This window comes from Globicephala melas, chromosome 8 (assembly GCF_963455315.2).
Source record: "Globicephala melas chromosome 8, mGloMel1.2, whole genome shotgun sequence".
Classification (NCBI taxonomy): Eukaryota; Metazoa; Chordata; class Mammalia; order Artiodactyla; family Delphinidae; genus Globicephala; species Globicephala melas.
In genome coordinates, this window is record NC_083321.1 from 37972988 (window position 1) to 37994499 (window position 21512).

The following is a 21512-nucleotide window of genomic DNA, read 5'->3' on the forward strand; positions in this document are numbered from 1 at the left end:
AGGTTCTAAAAGTGGAATTGGTGAAGCCCAGCCCTCACTGAGGCCACTTGACTGCCCTTGGGTGTGGAATGAGACTGGAAAGGCCCGGGGGGGCTGCATCTCACCTCTCCATTCCTGCAGGGTCCGGTCTCCCCCACATTTGCCTTCCTCACCTCTTGCCTCCCCCACACTCACTCACCGACTCACCCAAACCCCACGCCCATCTAGGACCATAGCTGCAAGCAGGAAAGGAGGCAAATGGGAAGGGACTCAGGGGTGCCGGGTTGAGGAGACACCCCCTAAGGACCACACACCCTCTTGGTGATAACCTGGGTCTCACACACCAGCTTTCAGAGGGAGGAGTGTTCTGGTGAGGTATGCGGCTCAGAGGGGTCTGGGATCTCAAGACAGCACCCTCCGGAGCGTGAGAACTCGGAAAGGGGGCGGGGCAGAGTTTGGGGATGGGAGGGAGAAAGGTAGGTGGAGTTGGGCATCTGGGCTCCAGAGGGCAGGCTCGGAAGGGCCCCAAGTACCTCCTCAGCCATAGAGACCGTGCGAGCCAGGACACTCTGGATCCCTGAGACCTGGGGCTGCAGCGAGGAGGTTCCCAGGAGCAGGGCTGCCATGGCTACGGGGCCCAGGGCCTCCAACAGGAGTGCACAGGCTTTCCAGGCCTGCTGCGGCACGGCAAGAGGGCTTGTGTCCTGTGACTGGCCAGTGTACCTGCCAGCACACACACATCTGCACTCCGCGTGTGTGTGCATGTGCATGCATGTGTAGGTGTGTGTGCATGTATGTATGTATGTGTGTGCGTGCATGCACGCCCTCAGCACATGGAGAACACTGGCATTGTCTGGGAGTACTGAAGAATTTGCGCCTGACTGGAGTGAATCAGGGATCCTTGACAGGTGGGCCTGGGGCACCTATATTTGAGGCACCGATCCCGAAAGATTCAGCGTTGGGAGGGTGTGGAAGAGGGCCAAGGAGCGCCATGGTGATGCCACTCAGGCTGAGCTCTTCCTGCTGGGGCCTGGAGTGAAGCTGGGGGGCTAGGCCCACCCAGACCCTCCCCTAGGGCCCCAGGAATTTTCCTTGCCATGATGGCGGCTCCTGAGGTCGAAGAGAAGGGCTACAGCTAACCCAGAGCAGGAGGGGGGGCAGGGGCTTTCCTCGGCCCGTGCCTGCCTTGCTAAGCAGGAGCCACACCTTGGCTGGGGAGTCCAGCCCGCCCCCGCCGCCAGGTCCCCCTGTTCCAGCCTCTGAGACCCCTGCCCAGTCCCTGGCCCAGCCCAGAACACTAGCCACGTTCCTCTCAGGTGCCTACAGCAATCCCAGGGAGTGGGGAGGGGTACGGGGCCAGGCGAAGGGGCTGGAAAGTTCCCACGGACAGAGAAGTGGGCCTTGGGGGTACTGCTCTGGGCAGCGTAGCTGTGGGATGAAGCCAGATCAGGAGTAGGATGGGGGTGGGGGCCATCGGGGGAGACTCAATCACCCACTGGGGGAGGCCACCCAGGCCAGGCGGCACTTGCTCCTCTAGGGCTGAGCTAGCCTACAGCCCCCCTGCCTGCCCTGGGCACACGGGTGTCTTCTGTAGACTAAACGCCACCTATCACTGACTCAGCCTTCCTCGCCCCGGCACTCCTTCTTAGCTTGGTGTTGTCATTCTTCTCTGGGTCGTTCATTGCCTTCAAATCCCTGTGTCCACAGAATAAGTCGATGGTATTCCATGGGTAGAGGTAGACTATGGGCTTTATATCTTCGGACCAGAGCCCCATGATCAACTTTATGTGCTATGTGCAGGTTCTCATAAAACTGAGATAGTCCCATAACGAACCACTAGCCATGGAATATTAGAATATATCCCACGGTGACTAGTATTGTTTCATGGCCCCCCTCCCCCCCTCCCTGACCCCCACTGAATTCATGGGAAAGTGGTCGTACACTGGTTGGGATGTCATGTATTGCTGCTGCAGTCCCTACCGCCGGAAACGGGGAGAACTCTGGGTGGGAGGTTGTTTGCTGGTCTGTAGCGCTTTCATCTAAGCTGCCGGGTGGTGGCCCCCTCTAGTCCTTCGCTCACCAGCCGCTCCCATCAGAAGGCCACCGGAAACTCCCACTTGACCATCAACCCAAACAGACAACGTGAAAGCTAGAGTCACTCCAACAGGTTCCTAAAGATAAACGCTAAACTCTAGAGTGGTGGTGGAAGATGAGTTGGTTCCGCATGCTGTGGGGTAAGTAAGCTTGTTACGTACGGAGGGCAAGAGGCGTCTCCCAGGACGCGCCTGGAGCTAGGCAGCCGGCATCAGAGCAGGTATGCTACTCAGCTATGGAGACAGGCTCTGGTGGGGGGGAGAATCCTTGCTGCTGCCTTTGCAGGGACCCTCCTGCCAGATCCCATGCACCATCTGTGCCACACACGCACGGCCTGAAGGGAGCCGTGTGAAGACCAAATCAGCAGCTGTCTGGCATTTCCGAATCACACCCGCCCCCGCCCTGCCCCGACACTGGGTCAGTGGCCTGAGTCAGCGACTCATGCTCCACTCCTGCCCACCAAGCAGCAGAGCCCCCGGGGCTCCTGCCAAGAGAGTCCTCAGCAACCTCGCGGGCCATGTCATCTCTTCAGAACCCCACGAGACCAGCATGTTAACCTCCTTACCGGGGGCCACCAGTGAGGTTCTAGCAGGCTCTTGCCTCGTGAATTCGGCTGCCCAGCATCTCCCTGGGCCCCCAGACTCCACACCTCGAGATTGAGCGCAGGGTCCAGGGTCACCCATGGAACTAAGGAAGCAGTCTGACTGAATCTGGAATCATCGCTACAGGGGGCGGAGGTGAAAGGTCAGATCGACATGCCTCTAAGAGGTTTCCTACCTGCTCTGTTAATTTCTAAAATTTCTTCCTGGGCCAGCGGGCATGTGTCACTCTGAGTACTGTGGTGTGGAGAGTTTACGACAGATTTACAATAATTGGGAGATCCCAGCTGCGGTGGCCGCGGAATATGCTTCTTTTTTTTCTTTGGTAGTTTCTGCTTAGCCATGGCTAAGGAGTAATACATCCCGAAATTGTTCACAATGACGGGCACGGGCATGGCGATGGTCAGCACGCCCGCCAGCGCACACAGCGCTCCCACCAACATGCCGGACCACGTCTGCGGGTACATGTCTCCGTAGCCCAGCGTCGTCATGGTGACCACGGCCCACCAGAAGCCAATGGGGATGTTCTTAAAGTGGGTGTGCTCACTGGCACTGGGGTCATTGGGCTGCGCCCCTATCCTCTCGGCATAGTAGATCATGGTGGCGAAAATCAGGACGCCCAGAGCCAGGAAGATGATGAGCAGTAAGAACTCATTGGTACTGGCGCGGAGAGTGTGGCCCAGGACACGCAGGCCCACAAAGTGGCGGGTCAGCTTGAAGATGCGCAGGATACGCACGAAGCGGACGACACGCAGGAAGCCCAGCACGTCCTTGGCCGCCTTAGAGGACAGGCCGCTCAGGCCCACCTCCAGGTAGAAGGGCAGGATGGCCACAAAGTCAATGATGTTGAGCGAGTTCTTGATGAACTCCACCTTGTTGGGGCAGAAGACCACACGCATGAGGAACTCGAAGGTGAACCAGACCACGCAGACGCCCTCGATGTAGGTGAGGAAGGCCTCTGTCTCCGCTTCCCGGTAGTAGCGCACTTGCGTGCCGTTTCGAACGTTCTCGATCTCTGTCTTGTTCACGATGGGGTTGAAGCGCTCGTGGGTCTCCAGGCAGAAGGTGGTGATGGAGACCAGGATGAAGAAGAGGGAGGCAAAGGCCACATACTGTGGAGGAGAAACACACAGTGTCAGAGGGGAGGCCCTCCCCCCAGAGCAAAGAGACCCCGGGTGCCTCTGGGCTGGGTCCAGTCAGGGGCTGGGCTGCGGAAGATGCCTACAGGACGCCCCTCCTGACACAGGCCAGGCTGACAGGCCACCTTTCCCTCTTCAGAGCACGGAGCATGGGGTTAGGAGGCTCGGGGGTTAAGAGGCTGTGGCAGAGATTGCTCTGTTTTCACAAATGCCTTTCCTTTCCTCCTGGATGCACGGCTAGACCATATCTCCCAGCCTCCCTCGGGGCTGGGTGGGGTCACGTGACTGCGCTCAGGCCAGCGGACAGTGCACAAAAGGGTGTGCACTAAGGCCGGGCCTGGCTCACAAAACCTTCTTGCTCAACCTTCCGTGCCTTCTTTCTTCCCCCAACTTCCAGTCAAATGCTGAAGCCCTAGGAAGCCAGCAGGGCCACCAGAAGGAAGCAGCCTGGGTCCCTGAAAAGAAAGACAGCCACTAAATACATGGGTGGGAAATAAACTTCTACTGTCTTAAGACACTGTGATCTGGAGGTGATTTACTAAAGCATTTACTCCCCCCCACGCCAACTAATAAAAGTGACCTAGGTGGCGGAGGCAGAGGTTGGCAAAGAAAGGAGAAGGGGGAGCTATGGTGGAGGCAGGCCCCTCAGAGGCCACATCTCCCACCTTTCTTTCGTCCCTACGCTAGTCTATTCACTCTCTTTTTCACGGATCTGTACCTCATTCATGTGGTCTCTTCATGTTCTATCCTATGTGGAATTGCAAAAGATATATCTGCCCCAGGGCCTCGGACACCTCTTTTACCCACTTCTCTCTATCATCCCAGGAACTCACACCACCATCCTGGAAGGGAGTTCCCCATCTTGGAGATATTGAAATAGAGGCTAAGTGGTCATTTGTCAGAGATAGTGTGTTGGAGGTTCAGGCATCAGGAGGAGAATTGGACCAGGGGTCCTCAAAGGCACCATAAACCATAGGGTCTGCTTCTCTCCTACTGCTGCCTGCCAGCCCCAGGGTAGGGATGTGGGTGGGAGGGAAGAAGAAGCTGCTGGGGCGCTAGCCTTTCCAAACATATGTGGGCACTTGCTCCTTTCAGACCCCCTCCCTGGTGAGAAGGAAATGGCCAGGATAACCCAGCCTGTCCAGAACCACCTGCTCTGGCCCTGAGCCCCTTGAGAAAGGTTCCGAAGACTCTTTGGTTTGGCTTGGTGGCCCCAGCTGATGACCCCCTGGGCTTCTCTGGCCCCCAGCAGACATGGGTACCCGAGGAAAGAGAGTCAAGCAGCTATCTGAGTTTCAAAGCCTCCTACTCAGACTGAATTCCAGGCAAGGGCGCTTCTTACAGCCTCCAGTGGAGGTCCCTGGAACACTAACCCCTGGCCAGGGGTTCTCCTCCAGGGGCCCAGCTGACCATGTTCCCACTGCTCCCCTCTCCTCTGGACTCCCCTTCGCCCAGCCTGTCAAGACAGACCATGGTCAGTGCAAGGCCCTCTCCCTGGAGGCAGCTCTGGGCTATAGTCTAGAATGGGTGGCAAGTTCATTCTCCAGAGCTGCCTTCATAGAAAACTTCAAGGAGTGCCAAGGCCCCACCCTGTATCTGCCACAAGAGGCAGCCATGCTGCTTCTAGCAATTTCTTTAGTTTGTACTGATGCACCTCCCCACCCGGTGGTGGCCCTGTCTGGGCTGACCATGGCCATGGGACCTGGCACCCAACCTGGCACAGATCCAGAAAACACGAACTACGTAGACCTTCCAAGACACATTTCGGGTTGGGGGAAGGGGAGAGAAAAGGGGAAGAGACAAAGTCAGCATCAGCATTTTAGAATGTCAGAGTAAGAGCAGCCTTTAGAGATTATCTGGTCCAAGACACTACATGCTACAGATGGGAAGTCTGGGGCCCAGAAACAGGAAGTGATCTGCCCAAGCCACTCATTATGGCATGCTAATACTCCTGCTGGTTTAGAGCATCGTGCAGTCTTCAGAACCTTTGTCCTAGATAGACTACTATCAAGTGTGACCCCTATGCATCCTTCCATCCATCCATCCATCCATCCTTCTTCCCTTTCCTCCTTCCTTCCTTTCTCCCTCCCTTCCACCCACTCATCTTTCCTTCCTTCTATCCTCTCTCCCTCCTTTTTATCCACACATCCATTCATCCTTCTTTCCTCCCTCCCTCTATTCCTTCCTTTCTTTGTTCCTCCCTCCCTCCTCTCCCTCTCTTCCATCCATCATGCATTCATTCATTCATTCATCCCTTCCTCCTTCTCTTTTTTCTTCTTTCCTTCCTTCCTTCCTTCCTTCCTTCTTTCCACCTACCCATCCATCCATCCATCCTTTCTTCCTTCCATTCCTCACCAGGCACAGGTTATGCCCAGCACAGAGTGGAATAAGACCTCAGCCCAACCCCCAGGGAGGCCCCTGGACAGCTGAAGGTAAAGGACACACACAGAGACAAGTACAATGCAGTGGACTGAAAAGGTGAGCCCCCTCAGCCCTGTGATGCAGGTGGGGTTTGGACAAGGTGAGGCAGGGACTTAAGCCAGGTCTTCTGACTCCAGAAACAGCTCTTTAAGGATCCAGATAGTGCTGAGCTGGGACACCACAGAGGTAGACCAGGAAAGCAAAGTGGAAGCAACTGGAAGAGGTCACCAGCTCTGATCCAGGTTTATCCAGCTCCAGCGCTCTTTCCATCACCAGTTGTCAAAGCTCTTGGAGCTAAGAACACATCCCCAAATGCTGGGTATTTGGCCCTAGATTCCCTCTGGAGGGCCCCGTCTTAGACCTTGGAATTCACAGCCCAGGTTCCCAAGGGGGTGGGTCACATTGCTCCCCTGGCCTTTTTGAGAGAGGGGAGGAAGAGACACACTGTGAGTGTCTAAGGGATGCCAAGAGGCAGGGTCCGCTGTGCCCCTGGGCTCCTGATCCTGGCCAGTGGTGGAAGGCAGGAGGCACTGCCCCTCCCCCTGCCCCATCAGCCATGGCATCTGCTTCCCCAACCATCCCACAGCTATCCTCCTCTGTCCCCTCGACTCACGTGGGACTCTCTCTCAATGGGGCCACTGCCATCAAAGCCAGCATGTTGTAGGCTTCAATCTCGGCCACGCCCAGTACAGTACAGCCTCCACCCAGCTACCAGAGGGGGCAACCGTTGGAATCCCAGCTCTCTGCCCGCCACCTGGCCATGCTGCCCACAGAGAGAAGCCCTGACTCCTCAGCCTGGCACATGAGGCTCCCTGTGCCCTGGCCTCATCGACTTCCCAGGGTCCCCTCCCTGCTGCACCCAACATTCTTGCCACATGCAGCTGTCTGCTATATCTGACCGCCCCCCACCGCATCTCCATGTCTTTGCACTGCTGTTCCTGCCTCCAGGGTGCTCCTGCCGATCTCCGTATGGAAAAACCCATCCGTCCATCGGTGCCCCACTAAGTAGCCCTTCTCCCGGGACACCTTTCCCGGTGAGACTTCCTCTTGGCAGCTGGAGCCCTGAGGAGGCAGCAAATGCAGGGACCACCCCTCCCCAACAAGGAATGTCTAAATCCCCCTCCAGGGAGGCAGTGAGCCTGTCTCCGACTCATCCTCGTTAGTGCTCGCGGAGTCTCACGGGAACAGCTCAGAGAGGGCACTGATGTCCCCGGAGCCTGCTCCCTCCCTCCCAGGTGCCCCCAAAGGCCCTCAGAGCTCTCGTCCCATTTGCTCCTCTCACAGGACAGGTTCTGATGGGAAAACTGAGGCCCAGAAAGAGGTCAGGTCTTCTAAAATTAGGGTAGACAAAATCCTTGGTTCTCAGCCAGCAATGGCCATCCCGTCTAGATTCTTTCCCCTCTGGGCCCCAGTGACCGAGGAGTGGGGCTGGGGGGAGGGCAGCAGCAGCCAGGCCTAGAGTCAGACACCAGGACTTCTTCCCCAGGGGAGCGGGGGAGGTGGTAGCCAGGCCTCCTACCCGACCTGGGCCTCCTGGGTGCCTTCCTGGACTCTGCGGCCCGTGCACCTGTTCCTTTGTCACAGGCAGGGCCCCAGCAACATCCGGGTCCAAGTGGGCCCTTAGGGGGGCTGTGAAGGAAGGTGCCCCTGGCTTGCTCAGACTACCACAGTCTCCTAAGCCCAGTAACTAGGAGGTCAGCCCCAGCGCATCAAAGCCAAAGCAAGAGCCCGCAGCCAGGTGAGTCCCCAGCGCCCTCCTGTCCATCCTCAGGGAAGCTGAGTCAGGAAGGAGAAAGGAGAAGCTGTCAGGGCTGAGGACCTACTGTGCGCCTTTAATCCTCCCACAGACCTGGTGAGACAGGGGGTCGTACCCCATTGCGCCAAAAAGGAAACCCAAGTACAGAGAGGTTCAGGGACTAAACCAAGGTTTAAGGCGGGTGATGAAGCTGAGGCTTGAACGCAAGTGGATCTGGCTCCATCATCTAAGCTCTGTCCACACCAGAGGTACCAGAGCCCTCGGGGGCTGACAACACAGCTCTGCGCGATGGGGAGCCCTAATTATACGTGCACGGCTCCATCTTGGAGGGTGGCACCCACAGCTTGGACTCCCTGAGGGCAGGTTATGTCTGTCCCCAGTGACGGACAGAGCCAGGGTACTTGGATCCACAGGCTGGAGCCCAGGCACACCTGAAATGGTCTTGGGCCTCATTGCCCAGGGCTTGCTAGCACCTGGGGCCACGGCAGCCCCAGGGCCGGGGAGGCTGCCCCGTTCTGCTCAGGGAGGCAATGCCGACAGCAGCCCTGGATGGCTCGGCCTGCATGCCTACCTGGCCCACCTCTTGGCAAGACCCAGAGAGGGCAGGCTGAGAGATGACTGCAGCTTGTTCGGGGAGCTCAGCCAGAGGGAGGGGGTGGGTGCACGGGCACGGGGATGGGGAGTTCCCGAGATCAGCTGACACTGACAGGGAGGGAACCTCCGCCTGGCAGGCCCAGATAGCAAGCCTTGGAAGCCGTTTCTGCAGTCACCCTGGGCTGTCACTCTCAGGACTGTAGGGGCTGCACCCCATGTGAGCTGTCTGCCTTCCAATCCCCAGTCACCCAGAGGACAGTCACCCACAGACATGCACAGCTACCTGGAGCACGCGCCTCACTTGTTACCTAAGTACCCACCCTGTGGTGCATGACCGCACATACACAGAAGACACAGGGACGCATGGATCGTACTGAAACATATCACTGCCCACCAAGCGTGAGCACCCAGGCGCTGTACCACGAGGCGCGCAGCCCCATACCTCCCCCTCGCAGCCTGTGCGTATGCACTTGGAGCACAAGGACGGTCACCACACCGCGCACCTCCTACAAACACCCCAGACCCCAGGCATTGCCACACAGCTGGCCCCTCCCCTGCCCACCTCGCCCCTGCTGGGTGGGACTGACTCGGTGTCTGTCTCTCCCGCAGGACGGCAGCCCCAGCTTGTCTCGCCTCAGCCTCCTCAGCCTTCCCTGATGCCCTCACCTGTCTCCCTGCCCAGACAGTGCCAGCTCCTGGATCAGGCATCTCTACACCTGCCTGTCACCCACCGGCTTCCTGATTTGCTGCCACCTACCAGACCCCGTCCCCTTCCCTCAGCCCACCACAGCAGCAGCGCCCCACACCCAGGGCCCAGGCCAGCTGGGAGGCCAGCCCTCCTGGGCCTCTAGTCTAATGGGGGCACAAAGGGAGCTTTGCCCAGCAGCCCAGGGCCAATTGTCACCCAGCCTGGCCACACCTCAGAGGCCACCCTGTGAAATTGCAAGACAACGCAGGCAAGATAGCCTGATAATGCAGCATAAACCCAAACTGGTAGTGCTGGCTTTTCTTTCTTTCTTTCTTTCTTTCTTTCTTTTTTTTTTCTCCAGAATCACAAACTGTGAGAGACCCACCAATTGTGTTCTAGAAAGAGGTAGCCATGGCAACAGAGCAAAGCATCCCATTTCTATGGTAACCGGGGTGGTGAGACTGTTGGCTGTAAAGTCAGACAAACCTACTAACGATCTGTTGACTTAAGAAGATATTTTATAAATCACCAAGTTATTTTTGTCATAACCCCACCCCTGAAACCATAAATCAGAAAGGCAATTTACTATCTATTAAAATGACCAATATGTGCTATGACTTTCATTGTAAATTATTGATGCCACAGTCATCTTTAGAAAATTGTGCTTGTCTTTTGGAACTGTTCAGGGGTTCACCGTGGGGATCTGTGTTCTTGCAGTTTGGCGTTCCAGGAGCAAGGCGATGGCTGTAATGTGGTGCAGGGACCAACGTTCTGGTCCAGCAGCTCACTCGCTGCGTGACCTCGGCAGGCCACCTCCCCTCTCTGGGCCTCAGTTTCGTCATTGGTACACTGAGGGCTGGACTTGGTCCCTTCTGAGGATTCTGAGACCGGCTGAGGCTGTAGGCAATGGGGCTAATCAGGGGAGCCCTGGCTCACGTCCAGGCCCCAAGCCCCTAGAGGCTTCAGGTCAGTTTTTCTGCCTAATTAAGTCTGCCCAGCGGGGGTGTACAGCGTTTGAGTTAATCCATGCAGAGTCAGTGATGCAGAGCAGGAGGGATGGCCAATTGGCCTAAATAAATTGTCAGTCGAGTTGAGTTTGGAAACTGAATTAGACTCGTCTGGACTTCCTTGGGCTGGGCATGCCCAGAGTATGCTGTGCTGGCTGAGCACATCATAGCTTATGGGGGGGCAGGAGGGGTCTTTGGGGTGCAGTCCCATTTTGGTCTGTTAATAAATGCCTCCGCATGAACCCCCAGAGGCCTGGCTGTGTCCTGAACAATCTGTCCAGCATCCGGGTCTCCACCCCATTCCTTCGCACTAATCGTCCCCTTTTGGCACGCAGCTCAGGGAGCAGTAGGTGGGAGGTGCTTCCCATGGTGTGGAGGGCGTGAGCGGGAGTGTGTGAAAGTGTGTGCCGAGAACATGCCGTGTAGAAGGTCTGTGTGCTGGGAGGGGAGTGTGGGGGAGGGGAGGGGTGGTGTGTAAATGTGGAGTAGCTGTGTACATGGTGAAGGTGTGTCACCTGTTTATGTCACCTGACTCTAGGCATGTGCCAGAGGCTCATGTAAGTGGTCACTGTGTGTGATGTATGTGGTTCATATAGGTGGTAGAAGTGTGTGTGTGTGCATAAGGACATGCATGGGGTGTGATGTGTGTATAAGGACATGCATGGGGTGTGATGTGTGTGTGTATAAGGACATGCGTGGGGTGTGATGTGTGTATAAGGACATGCATGGGGTGTGATGTGTGTGTGTATAAGGACATGCGTGGGGTGTGATGTGTGTGTATAAGGACATGCATGGGGTGTGATGTGTGTGTGTATAAGGACATGCGTGGGGTGTGATGTGTGTGTATAAGGACATGCGTGGGGTGTGATGTGCATAAGGACATGCATGGGGTGTGATGTGTGTGTATAAGGACATGTATGGGGCATGATGGTGTGTGTGTATAGGGACATGCCTGGGTGTAATGTGTGTGTGTGTGTATAGGGTGGGGTGTGTGTGTGTGTGTGTGTGTGTGTGTGTATCTCCTAGGAAAATCAGGGTCTGGCTGGGCACTCTGGACATGTGTTCTCTGAGTTAAGACCATGACCCTTGTCCATGTCAGAGATGGTCCCTCACACACTAGCCAAGGGGGGTGGTGCCCCTTCCCTGGGACTGTCTCTGACTGAGAGAAAAAGGGTAGACGGGGTGGAGGTGGGCTAAAGGCCACTGCACCAGCCCAGGGAAGACCACAGGGAGGCAGGGCTGTGCCCAGATGGGAATCCCCTCATCCCACTGCACTACCCCCCTCAGTCCCAGGTGCTGTAGCCTGGGTAGTGGGGGAACCAAGGGCAGGAAAGGCCATGCCCAGGCCTCAGGGAGCCCAGACTTTTCCAGTGGGACAACCCCCTTCACTGAATTCATTCTCTGGATTCCAGACCCAGGTCATATCCAAAAAGGGCTGCCTCAGCAGCTAGGCTGGCCACTTCTGAGGTGGCAGAGGTTCTGTGTTGCTTTCATTCCAAGATGCACATTTTGGAAATGAAAATGTCATAAAATATACACAGCCTTAAAATAGTATATCTTCTCATATCCCCAACATGCTGTTATTTAGCTCATGGCATAGTTGAATCGATGGTACTTTGGACTTAGAGAAACAGTCATTAGAAACCCAGAGCAGCAAGACAGAGGGGCCCTCAGAGGTTCTTTATCCAAAAGCCGCCCCTTGTGGCCGGAATGGGGAAATGGAGGCAGAGCCTCCCACCCAGGGTCATGGAGCTTGCAGGGTGGAGCAGGGCTGAGAGTCAGGTTCTCCTGAAACGTCAGTTCTGGGCTTTCATCATCGTGGCCTCTGAGCCTTTGCTCATTTAACACGCGCTCCCAGGCCTCTCTGCTCTCCAGGTCCCGCCTGCCTTCTAGATCCTGGGTCAAAAGCAGCACGAGTCCGTCTGTCAAAGGAGGCAGCAGCTGGAGCAGAAATGGCCGGACCTTGAGGTCAGACCAGCCTGGGTTTGGGGCCCAGCTCGGCTGGTGACCTTGGACATCGCCCTTTTCTGAGCCTTCATTCCTGGACAGGGAAGGGGTGAATAACGTTCCCTGCCTCCCGGCTGGTTGTGATGACGGGATGAAACAACACAGAGAAAGTAAGAAGGAGGTGCTTGTACGCGTTGCTTCCGTCCCTACAAACTGGCCACCTCTTGCCTCAGTGGGCCCTCCCACCCGGCTCTCTCCCATCACAACAGCACCTTCCGCATCAGAGCACCTCAGATGTAAAAAAGCCAAGAATCTTATAGTCACGGAACCGCTGAGCTGGAGGCACACGGGAGACTGAGGCGGACACGCCCCTGCATCACAAAAGAACACGACTGTCCTTCACAGAGCAACCCCATGCCCACGCTCAGCCATGTGGCACGAGTGAGGCCGAGCCCACGCTTCTGTGCAGGCCTGGCCGAGCAGCACGGTGACCAGTCTGCCCCTCCGAGGGCCAGTCCTGTCCCTGAGGACAAGGGGAGGGGTGTTTCCTGAGGGATGGCCCCTGAGGGACCCAGTGGGATAGGATTAGAGGAGAAGTCTCTGGATTTAACAACAAGGAGAACGTGGCGGGGGCTTAATCCAACGCCCTGGAAGGGTGGAAGGGAAAGCAGGGAGTAAGAGACCCTCCCTGGGGGAGTTTGGTGGGGCACGAAGGAGGCGGGAGCGGGCAGAGGCCAGTGTGCTGGGGGAGCACCGCGGAGTGGAGATGCGGATGCAGAGCCCTTGGCCGCACCCAGAGTTGTGGGTGGGACCAGACATTTACCTTTAATTTGTGTCCTTAGTCGTTCTGATGCCGCCAGCCCCATCCTGGCACGTGGGATCCATGAGGCCAGATAAGACCCAACTGCCTGGCAGCTCTGATACATACCGGACCTCGTCAGCCTGAGACCACATTTAGGGCCTGGGAAACAGGCGGCAAAGGCAGAAGGAGAAGAGTCCTGGGCTTGATTTCAGAGACCTGAGTTCAAATCCCAGCTCTGCCACTGGCGGTGTGACTGCAGGCAAGTCACTTTTTGGAGACTCAATCCCATCATTCTTAAAATGTGGACAATAATAATAACACAGTCCAGGAAGTAAGGCACTATTGAAGGGCCTGGGGGAAAAGCCAGGTGTCTAGGGCTTTCCCAGATCCAGGGTGGAATTCTAGGGCAGGAAGAAACCCCAAGACTGCCAGTTCCTTTGCTCACTGGTATTCCAGGAGCTGGGCCAAGGCTTCCCTCCGCAGAAATCCAAACACAGCATTTTGGGGTTTTTTCCACCCAAATCGTTGGGGGTAGGAGAGTGACTGCAAGGGGCAGCAGCAACAGTTAGAGGGAGAAATGTGTCTAACCTCAGGGTTTTTTCCCCTAATTTTTTCTGCTCCTGTTGTGACCACTTGCCTGCAAACAGCAAACCAGGAGCAAATGACAGCCTCGCGAGAGCCAACAGCACAGCCCTTAGAGCCTGTTTCCTGGGGCCGCGGCCCAAGGCGGGATTGTGTCCCAGACCCCGCACCGCAGCCTCCAGCTGGCGAGGGCCACGCTGCCCAGGGCGAGGGTGACGTAACATGCCCACTTCCATGGGGTCTTCCACGTGACCCCCGGCCTTCGGGCTGGGAGGAAATGAGGCTTGACGGGAAAGGACACCCAAGGTCACGCGATGAGCTCCGGGCTTTCCGGCCTTACTCCAGTGACAAGAGGGAGGCTGATAACAGGAGCTGCCTGGTCTTGAGCAGCCCTGCTTCCTGGGCTCTCTGTGCATCGCCTCATTTAAACTTCACACCAGCCCAGGGCGGTAAGTTCTGCTGTTACCACTGCTTTTCAGACGAGCCTGAGGTTTAGAGAAGAGAAGATTCTTGCCCAAGGTCTCAGAGGTTCTCAGTGGCAGGATCGGTCCTACTGCAAAGCCCTGCATTTCAGGCCTCCCCCAGGCCCCTTAGGCAGCCAGGCAGGATGTCCACAGTGCAGGTCGGCTTGGCTGTGCCCCGTGAGATGGACACGCCTGCTCCAGCTTCGTTTCGACTTTAGCCAGCCACAAGGCTGGGTGCCTTAGAAGAGTGGGGCTGCGCTGTTCCAGCGCGCCCCTGTGGTCCCACAGGCCAGGAAGGCTGGGTGTCAGGGTCCCAGGAGGGGCCATCAGGAACCAACTTCCCACCCACTCCTGTGACCTGAGACTCCCTTCTGGAAAATAGATAGTGAACACCCTCTCCCATTAGCATCTGAAACTCGGAGAAATACCAGTATTCCACACAGGAAATTCCTCTTCTAGTTTAGGACTTCGAACTGTGTCAACTGTTTCCTGACATGCTTGTCTACTTTTCTATAGTAAACGATGACTTACGGAACCCTTCATATTTCCTCTTTCGCTCTGACTGCTAGGGAGCTCAGCTAAATTTAATGCTCAGTTCCAGACCAATCATTTACCTGGGTTTGGGGTATCACGATTTCTTCTCTTCATTATACGAGTCTTATTTTTTCTTTTATCTTCTTCTTTATTTCTAAGGATTCTGCTGTATGTGTATCTCATGGGCCTCAAACATCTTTGTGCCACAGATTGGAATAAGAAATACGCGACTGAGACTCCCAGATGAGGAAGTGAGTAGGAAGGCGGGGGCAGTTCAATAATCCCCTCTGGAGTAACCCTGAGCAGACGTCTCTTCAGGTGACCGCCAGCGATGGGGAGCTCCCGAGGCCACATTCTGTCTTTGGACAGCACTCCAGACATGCATTTCTTTCATGTTTAAGACAACCTCCCTGCCTCTTTCTCCCAGTGATCCCAGTTCTGCCCTCTGGGGTCACCAGGACATACCTGCTCCCCTTTTTCCCTCTGACGGCCCTGCCCACACCTGCAGATGGGCCTCGGGACCCACCCTGAGCCATCCCTCCTGTGCACCAGGCTTCCGCCAGCTTCCGTCCACACTCCTTTTCTTGGGCCAGCTCCCCGGGCTGTTTCAGAGCCTGGTTTTGTTAAGCACTCACTGTGCGTGGCCACATGGATGGCGCACTTTGCCCTTTTCAATGCTCACAGCCACCTCAGCAGCGGGAATATTTGTCTCCGTTGAGCCTCACTGACCTCTGCTATAAAGTAATAATGATGACTGTTGCAAACATGATCTCATTTATCTTTAAAAACCTCCCCAAGGGAAGTGTCATTAACTCCACTTTGCAGATGAGAAAACTGAGGTTCAGCGTGGTTAAGACGTGTGCAAAAAAAACCCAAACCCCACACAGTTCGGAAGTGATAAGCAGAATTTGAAACCAGGTCTCTCTGACTCTAAAACCAGCACACTCCAGGGCTTCCACTTACAAATCTCTTTCATGTACACACACACACACACACACACACACACACACACACACACACACACACACACACACACACACACACACACACACACACACACACACACACACACACACACACACACACACACACACCAGCTGAGCCATCAGCCAGACAGCTTTGATTGCCCCCAGTTGGCAGATGAGAAAACTGAGGCTCCAAGCTCCATGAAGTGTCCACTAGGAATCCACTGGGAAATTTCCCCCCAGTGCCCACTTAAGTTTTAGCATCGAGTCAAGGGTCCCGACTCCCCTTTTAGTGTGCATGTGTGTGTATATGTGTGTGTGTGTGTGTGCGCGTGTGTGTGTGTGTTGGGGGGAGAGGAATAAAAAGATGACCCCAAGATGAAGAGATCAGGGAGGGCATTGGACACAACCCAGGTGGGACCACAGCTAACTGCCCACATGTGCTCCCTCCAACAAAGATTTATGCCTTATCCCAGGCCTGTGCTGGGCACTGGGTACAGAATGAGCAAAAACAGCCACAGCTCCTAGCAGGGGAGACTGACATTTATCAGATAACCAGACAAGCAAATACGTACCTGTATGAGGGACGAGGGCTTTGAGGGGAATGCACACGGCATTCGATGGGCCTTTAACAAGTATTGGGGTTGGAGTGGCTCCCACGAGGAAGTGACAAGTGTACGGAGGTTGGAAAGATGGGTAAAAATCACTAGGGAAAGGCAGGGTGCAAGGAAGAGCATTCTAGGCAGAAAGAATGGGAAAAATTTCCGGTCCTCACGTTCCTTGACCATCAGCAGCATCTGAGACAGCTGATCACTCCCTCCTTTTTGTTACACTTTCTAGGGCCCTGCAGTCTCTTGATTTTCCTCCCACCTCACTGGCTGTTCCTTCTTGATGTCCTGTGCCATCTTGTCCCCAGCCTCTAACTCTTGGGGTGCCCCAGAGTGCAGTCCTTGGGCCTCTTCTCCATCTATACTCATTCCCTTATCGATTTACCCAGTCTGAAGGCTTAAATACTATCACCTATTCAAACACCATTGACTGCACACTCCCAAATATTTATCTGCAGTCCAGCACTTCTCCTGAACTCAGGACTCCATCATCCAGCTCCCTTGCGTCTCTGTGGTGGAGGTCTACTAGCCGCCTCTCCGACTCAGCACATCAGCTGAGCGCCTGCACCACCTCCACTGCCGGCAGCTTTCTCCATCACATGAGATGGCAACCCTATCCTCCCAGACATTCTTGCCAAAAACTCTGGAGTCATCCTTGACACTGCTCTTTCTGTCACACCTCACAGTTAATTATAAGGAAATCCTCTTGGCTCAGATTGAAATAAATCCAGAATCTGACCACTTCCCAGCACCACTATTACCACCCCGTCCCAGGCATCATTAGCTCCCCCTAGATTACGCTAAGAGCATCTTTTTTTTTTTTTTTTTTTTTTTTTTTTGCTAAGAGCATCTTAACTGGTCTCTCGGCTTCCAATATTCCTGGTGCTCTAGGACTGTTTTCAACACAGCAGCCAGGTGATCCTTTCAAAATGTAAATCTGGTCATGCCATTTCTCTCCTCAAAACCCTGCACTGGGTCCCCATTTCTCTCGGAGGAAAAGCCAAGGTCCTCACAACGCCCTGCAGGTCCCCACGTGATCAGGTCCTCCATTCCCCTCCGAGCTCCTCTCCTATCACTGTCCCCCTTCGCATGTTCCAGCCACACCGCCTCCTCAAACATGATCCTTAAACACATCAGACACATGCCCGCCTTAGGGCCCTCACACCGCCTGTTCCCTCTGCCCAGAGCCCCCTTCCCCGCATCCTCATGGCTCATTCCCTCGCCGTCTCACGAGGCCCACTCTGACCCTTCTAAAATCTCAGCCAGCGCCCCGCACTAACTGGATTTTCCTTCCTCTGCTTTCCCCCATTAGGCACGTACCATCTGTGAACACTAACTTTTCCACAGCTTTACGGAGGTATAACTTATATACAATATACATATACCTTTTATATACAACCTACACAGTAACATTCACCCATTCTAAGTATCCAGTTGGACGACGCTGGCACGTCACACCATCCAATTTTCTTATTTTCATCTCTGTTGTTTGTCTCTCTCCGCCCTTAGCATGTAAGGTCCATGAGGTGGCTGGATCTGAGGACCAGGACCGGCCCCGCCTTCTCGCTCAGCCATACCCCTCCCCACTAGTCGGGGAAGAGGGGCCCCTTCCCCGGGAACCAGGAGCACAGCTAAGCAAGAACACAGCTGCCCATCCTGTGTGTCTGCTTGTCTCAACCCATCCACCTACATGATGCGTACCACAAAGTTTACTCCCGCAGCCTCCTTAGGAAGCGACCCCTCCTCCGATGTCTACTTTCCCTCGCCTGCACGGGCAGTGCACACAAGCAGTGCACACTGACTCACCAATACCACATCTGCCTCTACCCTGCGACGCGCACAATTGTTGATTTCAGACCCGTGTTTACACCAGCACTGGCCACACTTATAGCAGATGTGTGGCTACCCTGGGAAAAGGATAATCTCTCCATGCATCGATGACTAACCTGGCCACAGATGCAGTCGCTAGTCATTCAGCTGTGCTCTCATCTGCTCCTTCCTCACAGAGGTTGTGTGTTACACTGGCAATGGGCAGTGACTGAGCGCAGATCCAGGTCTACACTGGCAGTGGGTACACCCACTGACAGCAGACTCATGTCTACACAGGCAGCAGGCACAATCACGTTCATCTCTTGTCAGTGGGCACAAAGACCTGCATCCCCACAGGCCGTGAACGTGGATGGGGAGAGTGGGCACAAGGGCACGAAGTTCCTTTCCAGAGAGGGCCAGACATGGCCTCCCCTCCCAGCAGGCTGCCAGCTAAAGGCTCTCGTTGTGGAATTCAACAGCCCGAGTCCTGCCTGGGGGACAGAACTGGCGTGGGAATGTGGAATTCAAAACCTGCACGCGGGCCCTGGAGTGCGGAATCTGGAATCTGGGGCACATGGCAGGAGATGAGGCCACGTCTATTCCCAGCGCCTTGCGATCACTCAAGGTGAGGAGAGACTCGGGCTGTGTGACTCCCAGCGCTGCCCGCCCCCTCCCCACCCCACTCCCGGGCCTGGCCCAGCCAGCCCAGGCTTAAAAAAGCACCAGGAAATGTCACTCTCTTTTTGAGGCGGTGCGATGGGAGGAGAGGGCCCAGGCAGGTTAGCTGCCGGCCTATTCAAAGGCAGGGAACAGTGACAGAGCCTTCAAGTCCTGAAGCCCATTTCCTACCCAGGCTGGATGGAATTCCAGCCCCTTCTCGCGGGCAGACGGAGCCCTGTCTAGTGCCAGCCCAGAGGCCCCAGCCTGCCCAACAGCCCAGGGTTCTGACTGGGGCTGCGTGACTCCTGTGTCTGCCCAAGCCAGGATGGGGTCTGTGGCCTGAGCAGGCTCAGGGACTCAGGGGCTGTGGCTGGACCAGGTACCCTTCACTGTGCTGGGCCGCTGTGCTAGGCTGGCTCAGGGTGGCAGCTCTGGGCCCTGGCCACTGACTGCCGAATGTTTGGCCTGGGTGATGCCCGCTGCCTGCTCCCACTGTGCTGCCATTTCCCCATCTGCAAAGCGAGAGGTGGCTCAGACACCCTCCAGCTCCTCTTCTAGGGTCCCTGTGTTACCCTCAAGAACATCTCGATCCTACCAGAGACATAGCCTGGATGAGAGACCAGTGAGGGTGGACTCCTCCTGAGGGAAGGAAGCTCCAACGCCATCCGGCCAGCCTTGGACGCAGCTTTCAATCATTCGTTCATGCAGTCAATCATCAAACATTCACTGCATGCCTATCATACACCAGGCTCCACTTTTCACAGCCACCTCTGGAAATCACAGCTTTAAATAAAGTTCCCAGCACAGAGCTAGGCACATAGTAGGAATTCAGTAGTGAGGGTAAAGACACCTACTGTGTGCTACATCCTGAACTGGACTCATCCTTAGCACTCTCACACACCCTGTCTCATTGACTCCTGCACCACCTCTGGGGTCCTTACTGCGGTTACCATCCAAATGCCACAAAGGAGGAAACTGTGGCTCGCAGAGGTTTAGGAAGTTGCCCGTGCTCACACATCTGGGAGGTGATGGAGTTAGAAATCGAAACCCAGCTTTGTGTGACTCCAGAACACACGCTCTTAACCACTCTCCTGGCCCCTCAACAAATGCTGATTGAATGAATGCCTGAGTGAATGAATGAAACTTTGTGTTGCTGCAATTTTGGGTTCCTGAGTGTCCGAGGCCATCCGTGTGCATCAGTGCGGGGAGCACGCGTGTGCAGATGTTTGTGTGTTTGCATGCAGAGCTGTTTTATGGATAGACTCTCCCTCCATTGTTGTCTTGGTCTTGTGTGTACTGGAGCTATACTTAGCTGCAGCTGTGACTGTAATGAGCGGTTAGCAGCGCACCAGGCACTCTCATCAGGACCTGGTTTCCCAGGGAGATCGCCGGGGGCGTGTGTGTGTGTGTGTGTGTGCGTGTGTGTGTGTGCGTGTGTGTGTGTGTGCGTGTGTGTGTGTGCGTGTGTGCGCGTGTGCGTGTGTGCGCGCGTGCGCGCGCGCGCGTGGTGGATGGGGGTGGGGTGCAGCCCGGTGCTGGGGAACACTAGAGCCGGGCTTGGGGAGGGGGCCTGGAGTGCTCAGCACTGTACCTTGTGCAAAGGGAGAGCCTTAGCTCCGGCGGGAAGAGTCTGCTCCCAGCTAGCTCCCAGCTAAGCCACTAGGCCCTGCCAAGCTCAACTCTTGGCCCCCTGTGTCTGTGGGCCCTTGACTGGCCCTTGCTAGGCAATTAGAACGAAAGTCTTGGAGCTCACGTCTAGAGTTTGGGAATTGATGCAAAAAAGCAGTTGGGTGATCGTGGACCTCAGTATCCCTGAGCAAGGGCCGTCCAGGGCCTCAGGAGGGGCCCCTCCTCAGCCAGGGGGCTGAGCACCTCCTGCCAGAGCCATCGGGGGGGCCTTGCTCACCATGGCTGGGGACCTGAGGAGGAACAGTGGCCTCCCCACCCCGGAACAGACTGAAATCACAGCTATGCTCAGTGCGGCCTGGGGTTCAGAGGCCAATCCCCCACTCACTGCCTGCCCTCCAGTGGCCGCAAGTTGTCTGGAAAACTCCTCCCTGTCACATGGCTCTGCCTGTAACTTCTCTCCAGCCTGTCCTGGGTCTGCTCCATCAGAGCCTCTCACCTTTGAGATTGAGCCAGTCCCTCAGGTCAGTCCCTGCCCCCAGCTCTCAGCTCCCTCACTCCACAAACCATCCTCACATCCAGCAAACCCACACAGGGGCTGGGTGGCTCCGTCCTGCCTTCCACCCTGAAGTCCTCAGCTTCCAAACCCCGTCCTCTAGGATGTTTTCATTTAGTGACAGGTAGGACTTCCCCTCCTGCCTTGACGCCAAGAGACTAGAAATTTATCCATCTACCCTCACATCCATCCATTTGTTCACCCATCCGCCAAGCTACCCACCCAGCTGGGTATCCCTTCATACATCCTTCCTCCCATCCATTCATCCGTATCCACCCACGCACCCATCATTTTATCCATTCTTTCATCCACTTGTCCATCACCCATCTGTCTATCCAACTACCTCATTCTTGACCATGGAACCTAAACATAAGAGCACAGAAAGGAACACGAGCACTGCTCTAGCTTACCTTCTTACTTTCCCCAAGAAGACCTGGCCATGTTTCCCTTCCTCAATAAAGCAGGGATAATATCTAATCCTTCTACCTCACAGGGCTGTTGTGAGGTACATTGTTTTAGCAAAGATTTATTGATTCCATATTATGTAACAGGCACTATCATTTCTTAAGGTGGTCCTTGTCCTCTAGGAAGCTGCAGCTGGGTTGGGGAGACATGTCACCCCAATAGGGTAGCGGGGTCAAGGGCAGGAAAAGTCCTCTGGGAGAGCAGCTGTTCAGGAGGG

At 55.5% G+C, this 21512-nt stretch overlaps 1 protein-coding gene across 1 annotated transcript in view; it reads right to left on the reverse strand.

Annotated features, from left to right (window-relative positions):
• The window catches only part of KCNC1 (potassium voltage-gated channel subfamily C member 1), a 44895-nt gene that overhangs the window by 7626 nt on the left and 15757 nt on the right, over positions 1-21512 (reverse strand). The window contains exon 2 of the mRNA XM_060303452.2: positions 2851-3784. Within this exon, the coding sequence (XP_060159435.1) occupies positions 2851-3784 (934 nt within the window). The remainder of the gene's footprint in view (positions 1-2850; positions 3785-21512) is intronic.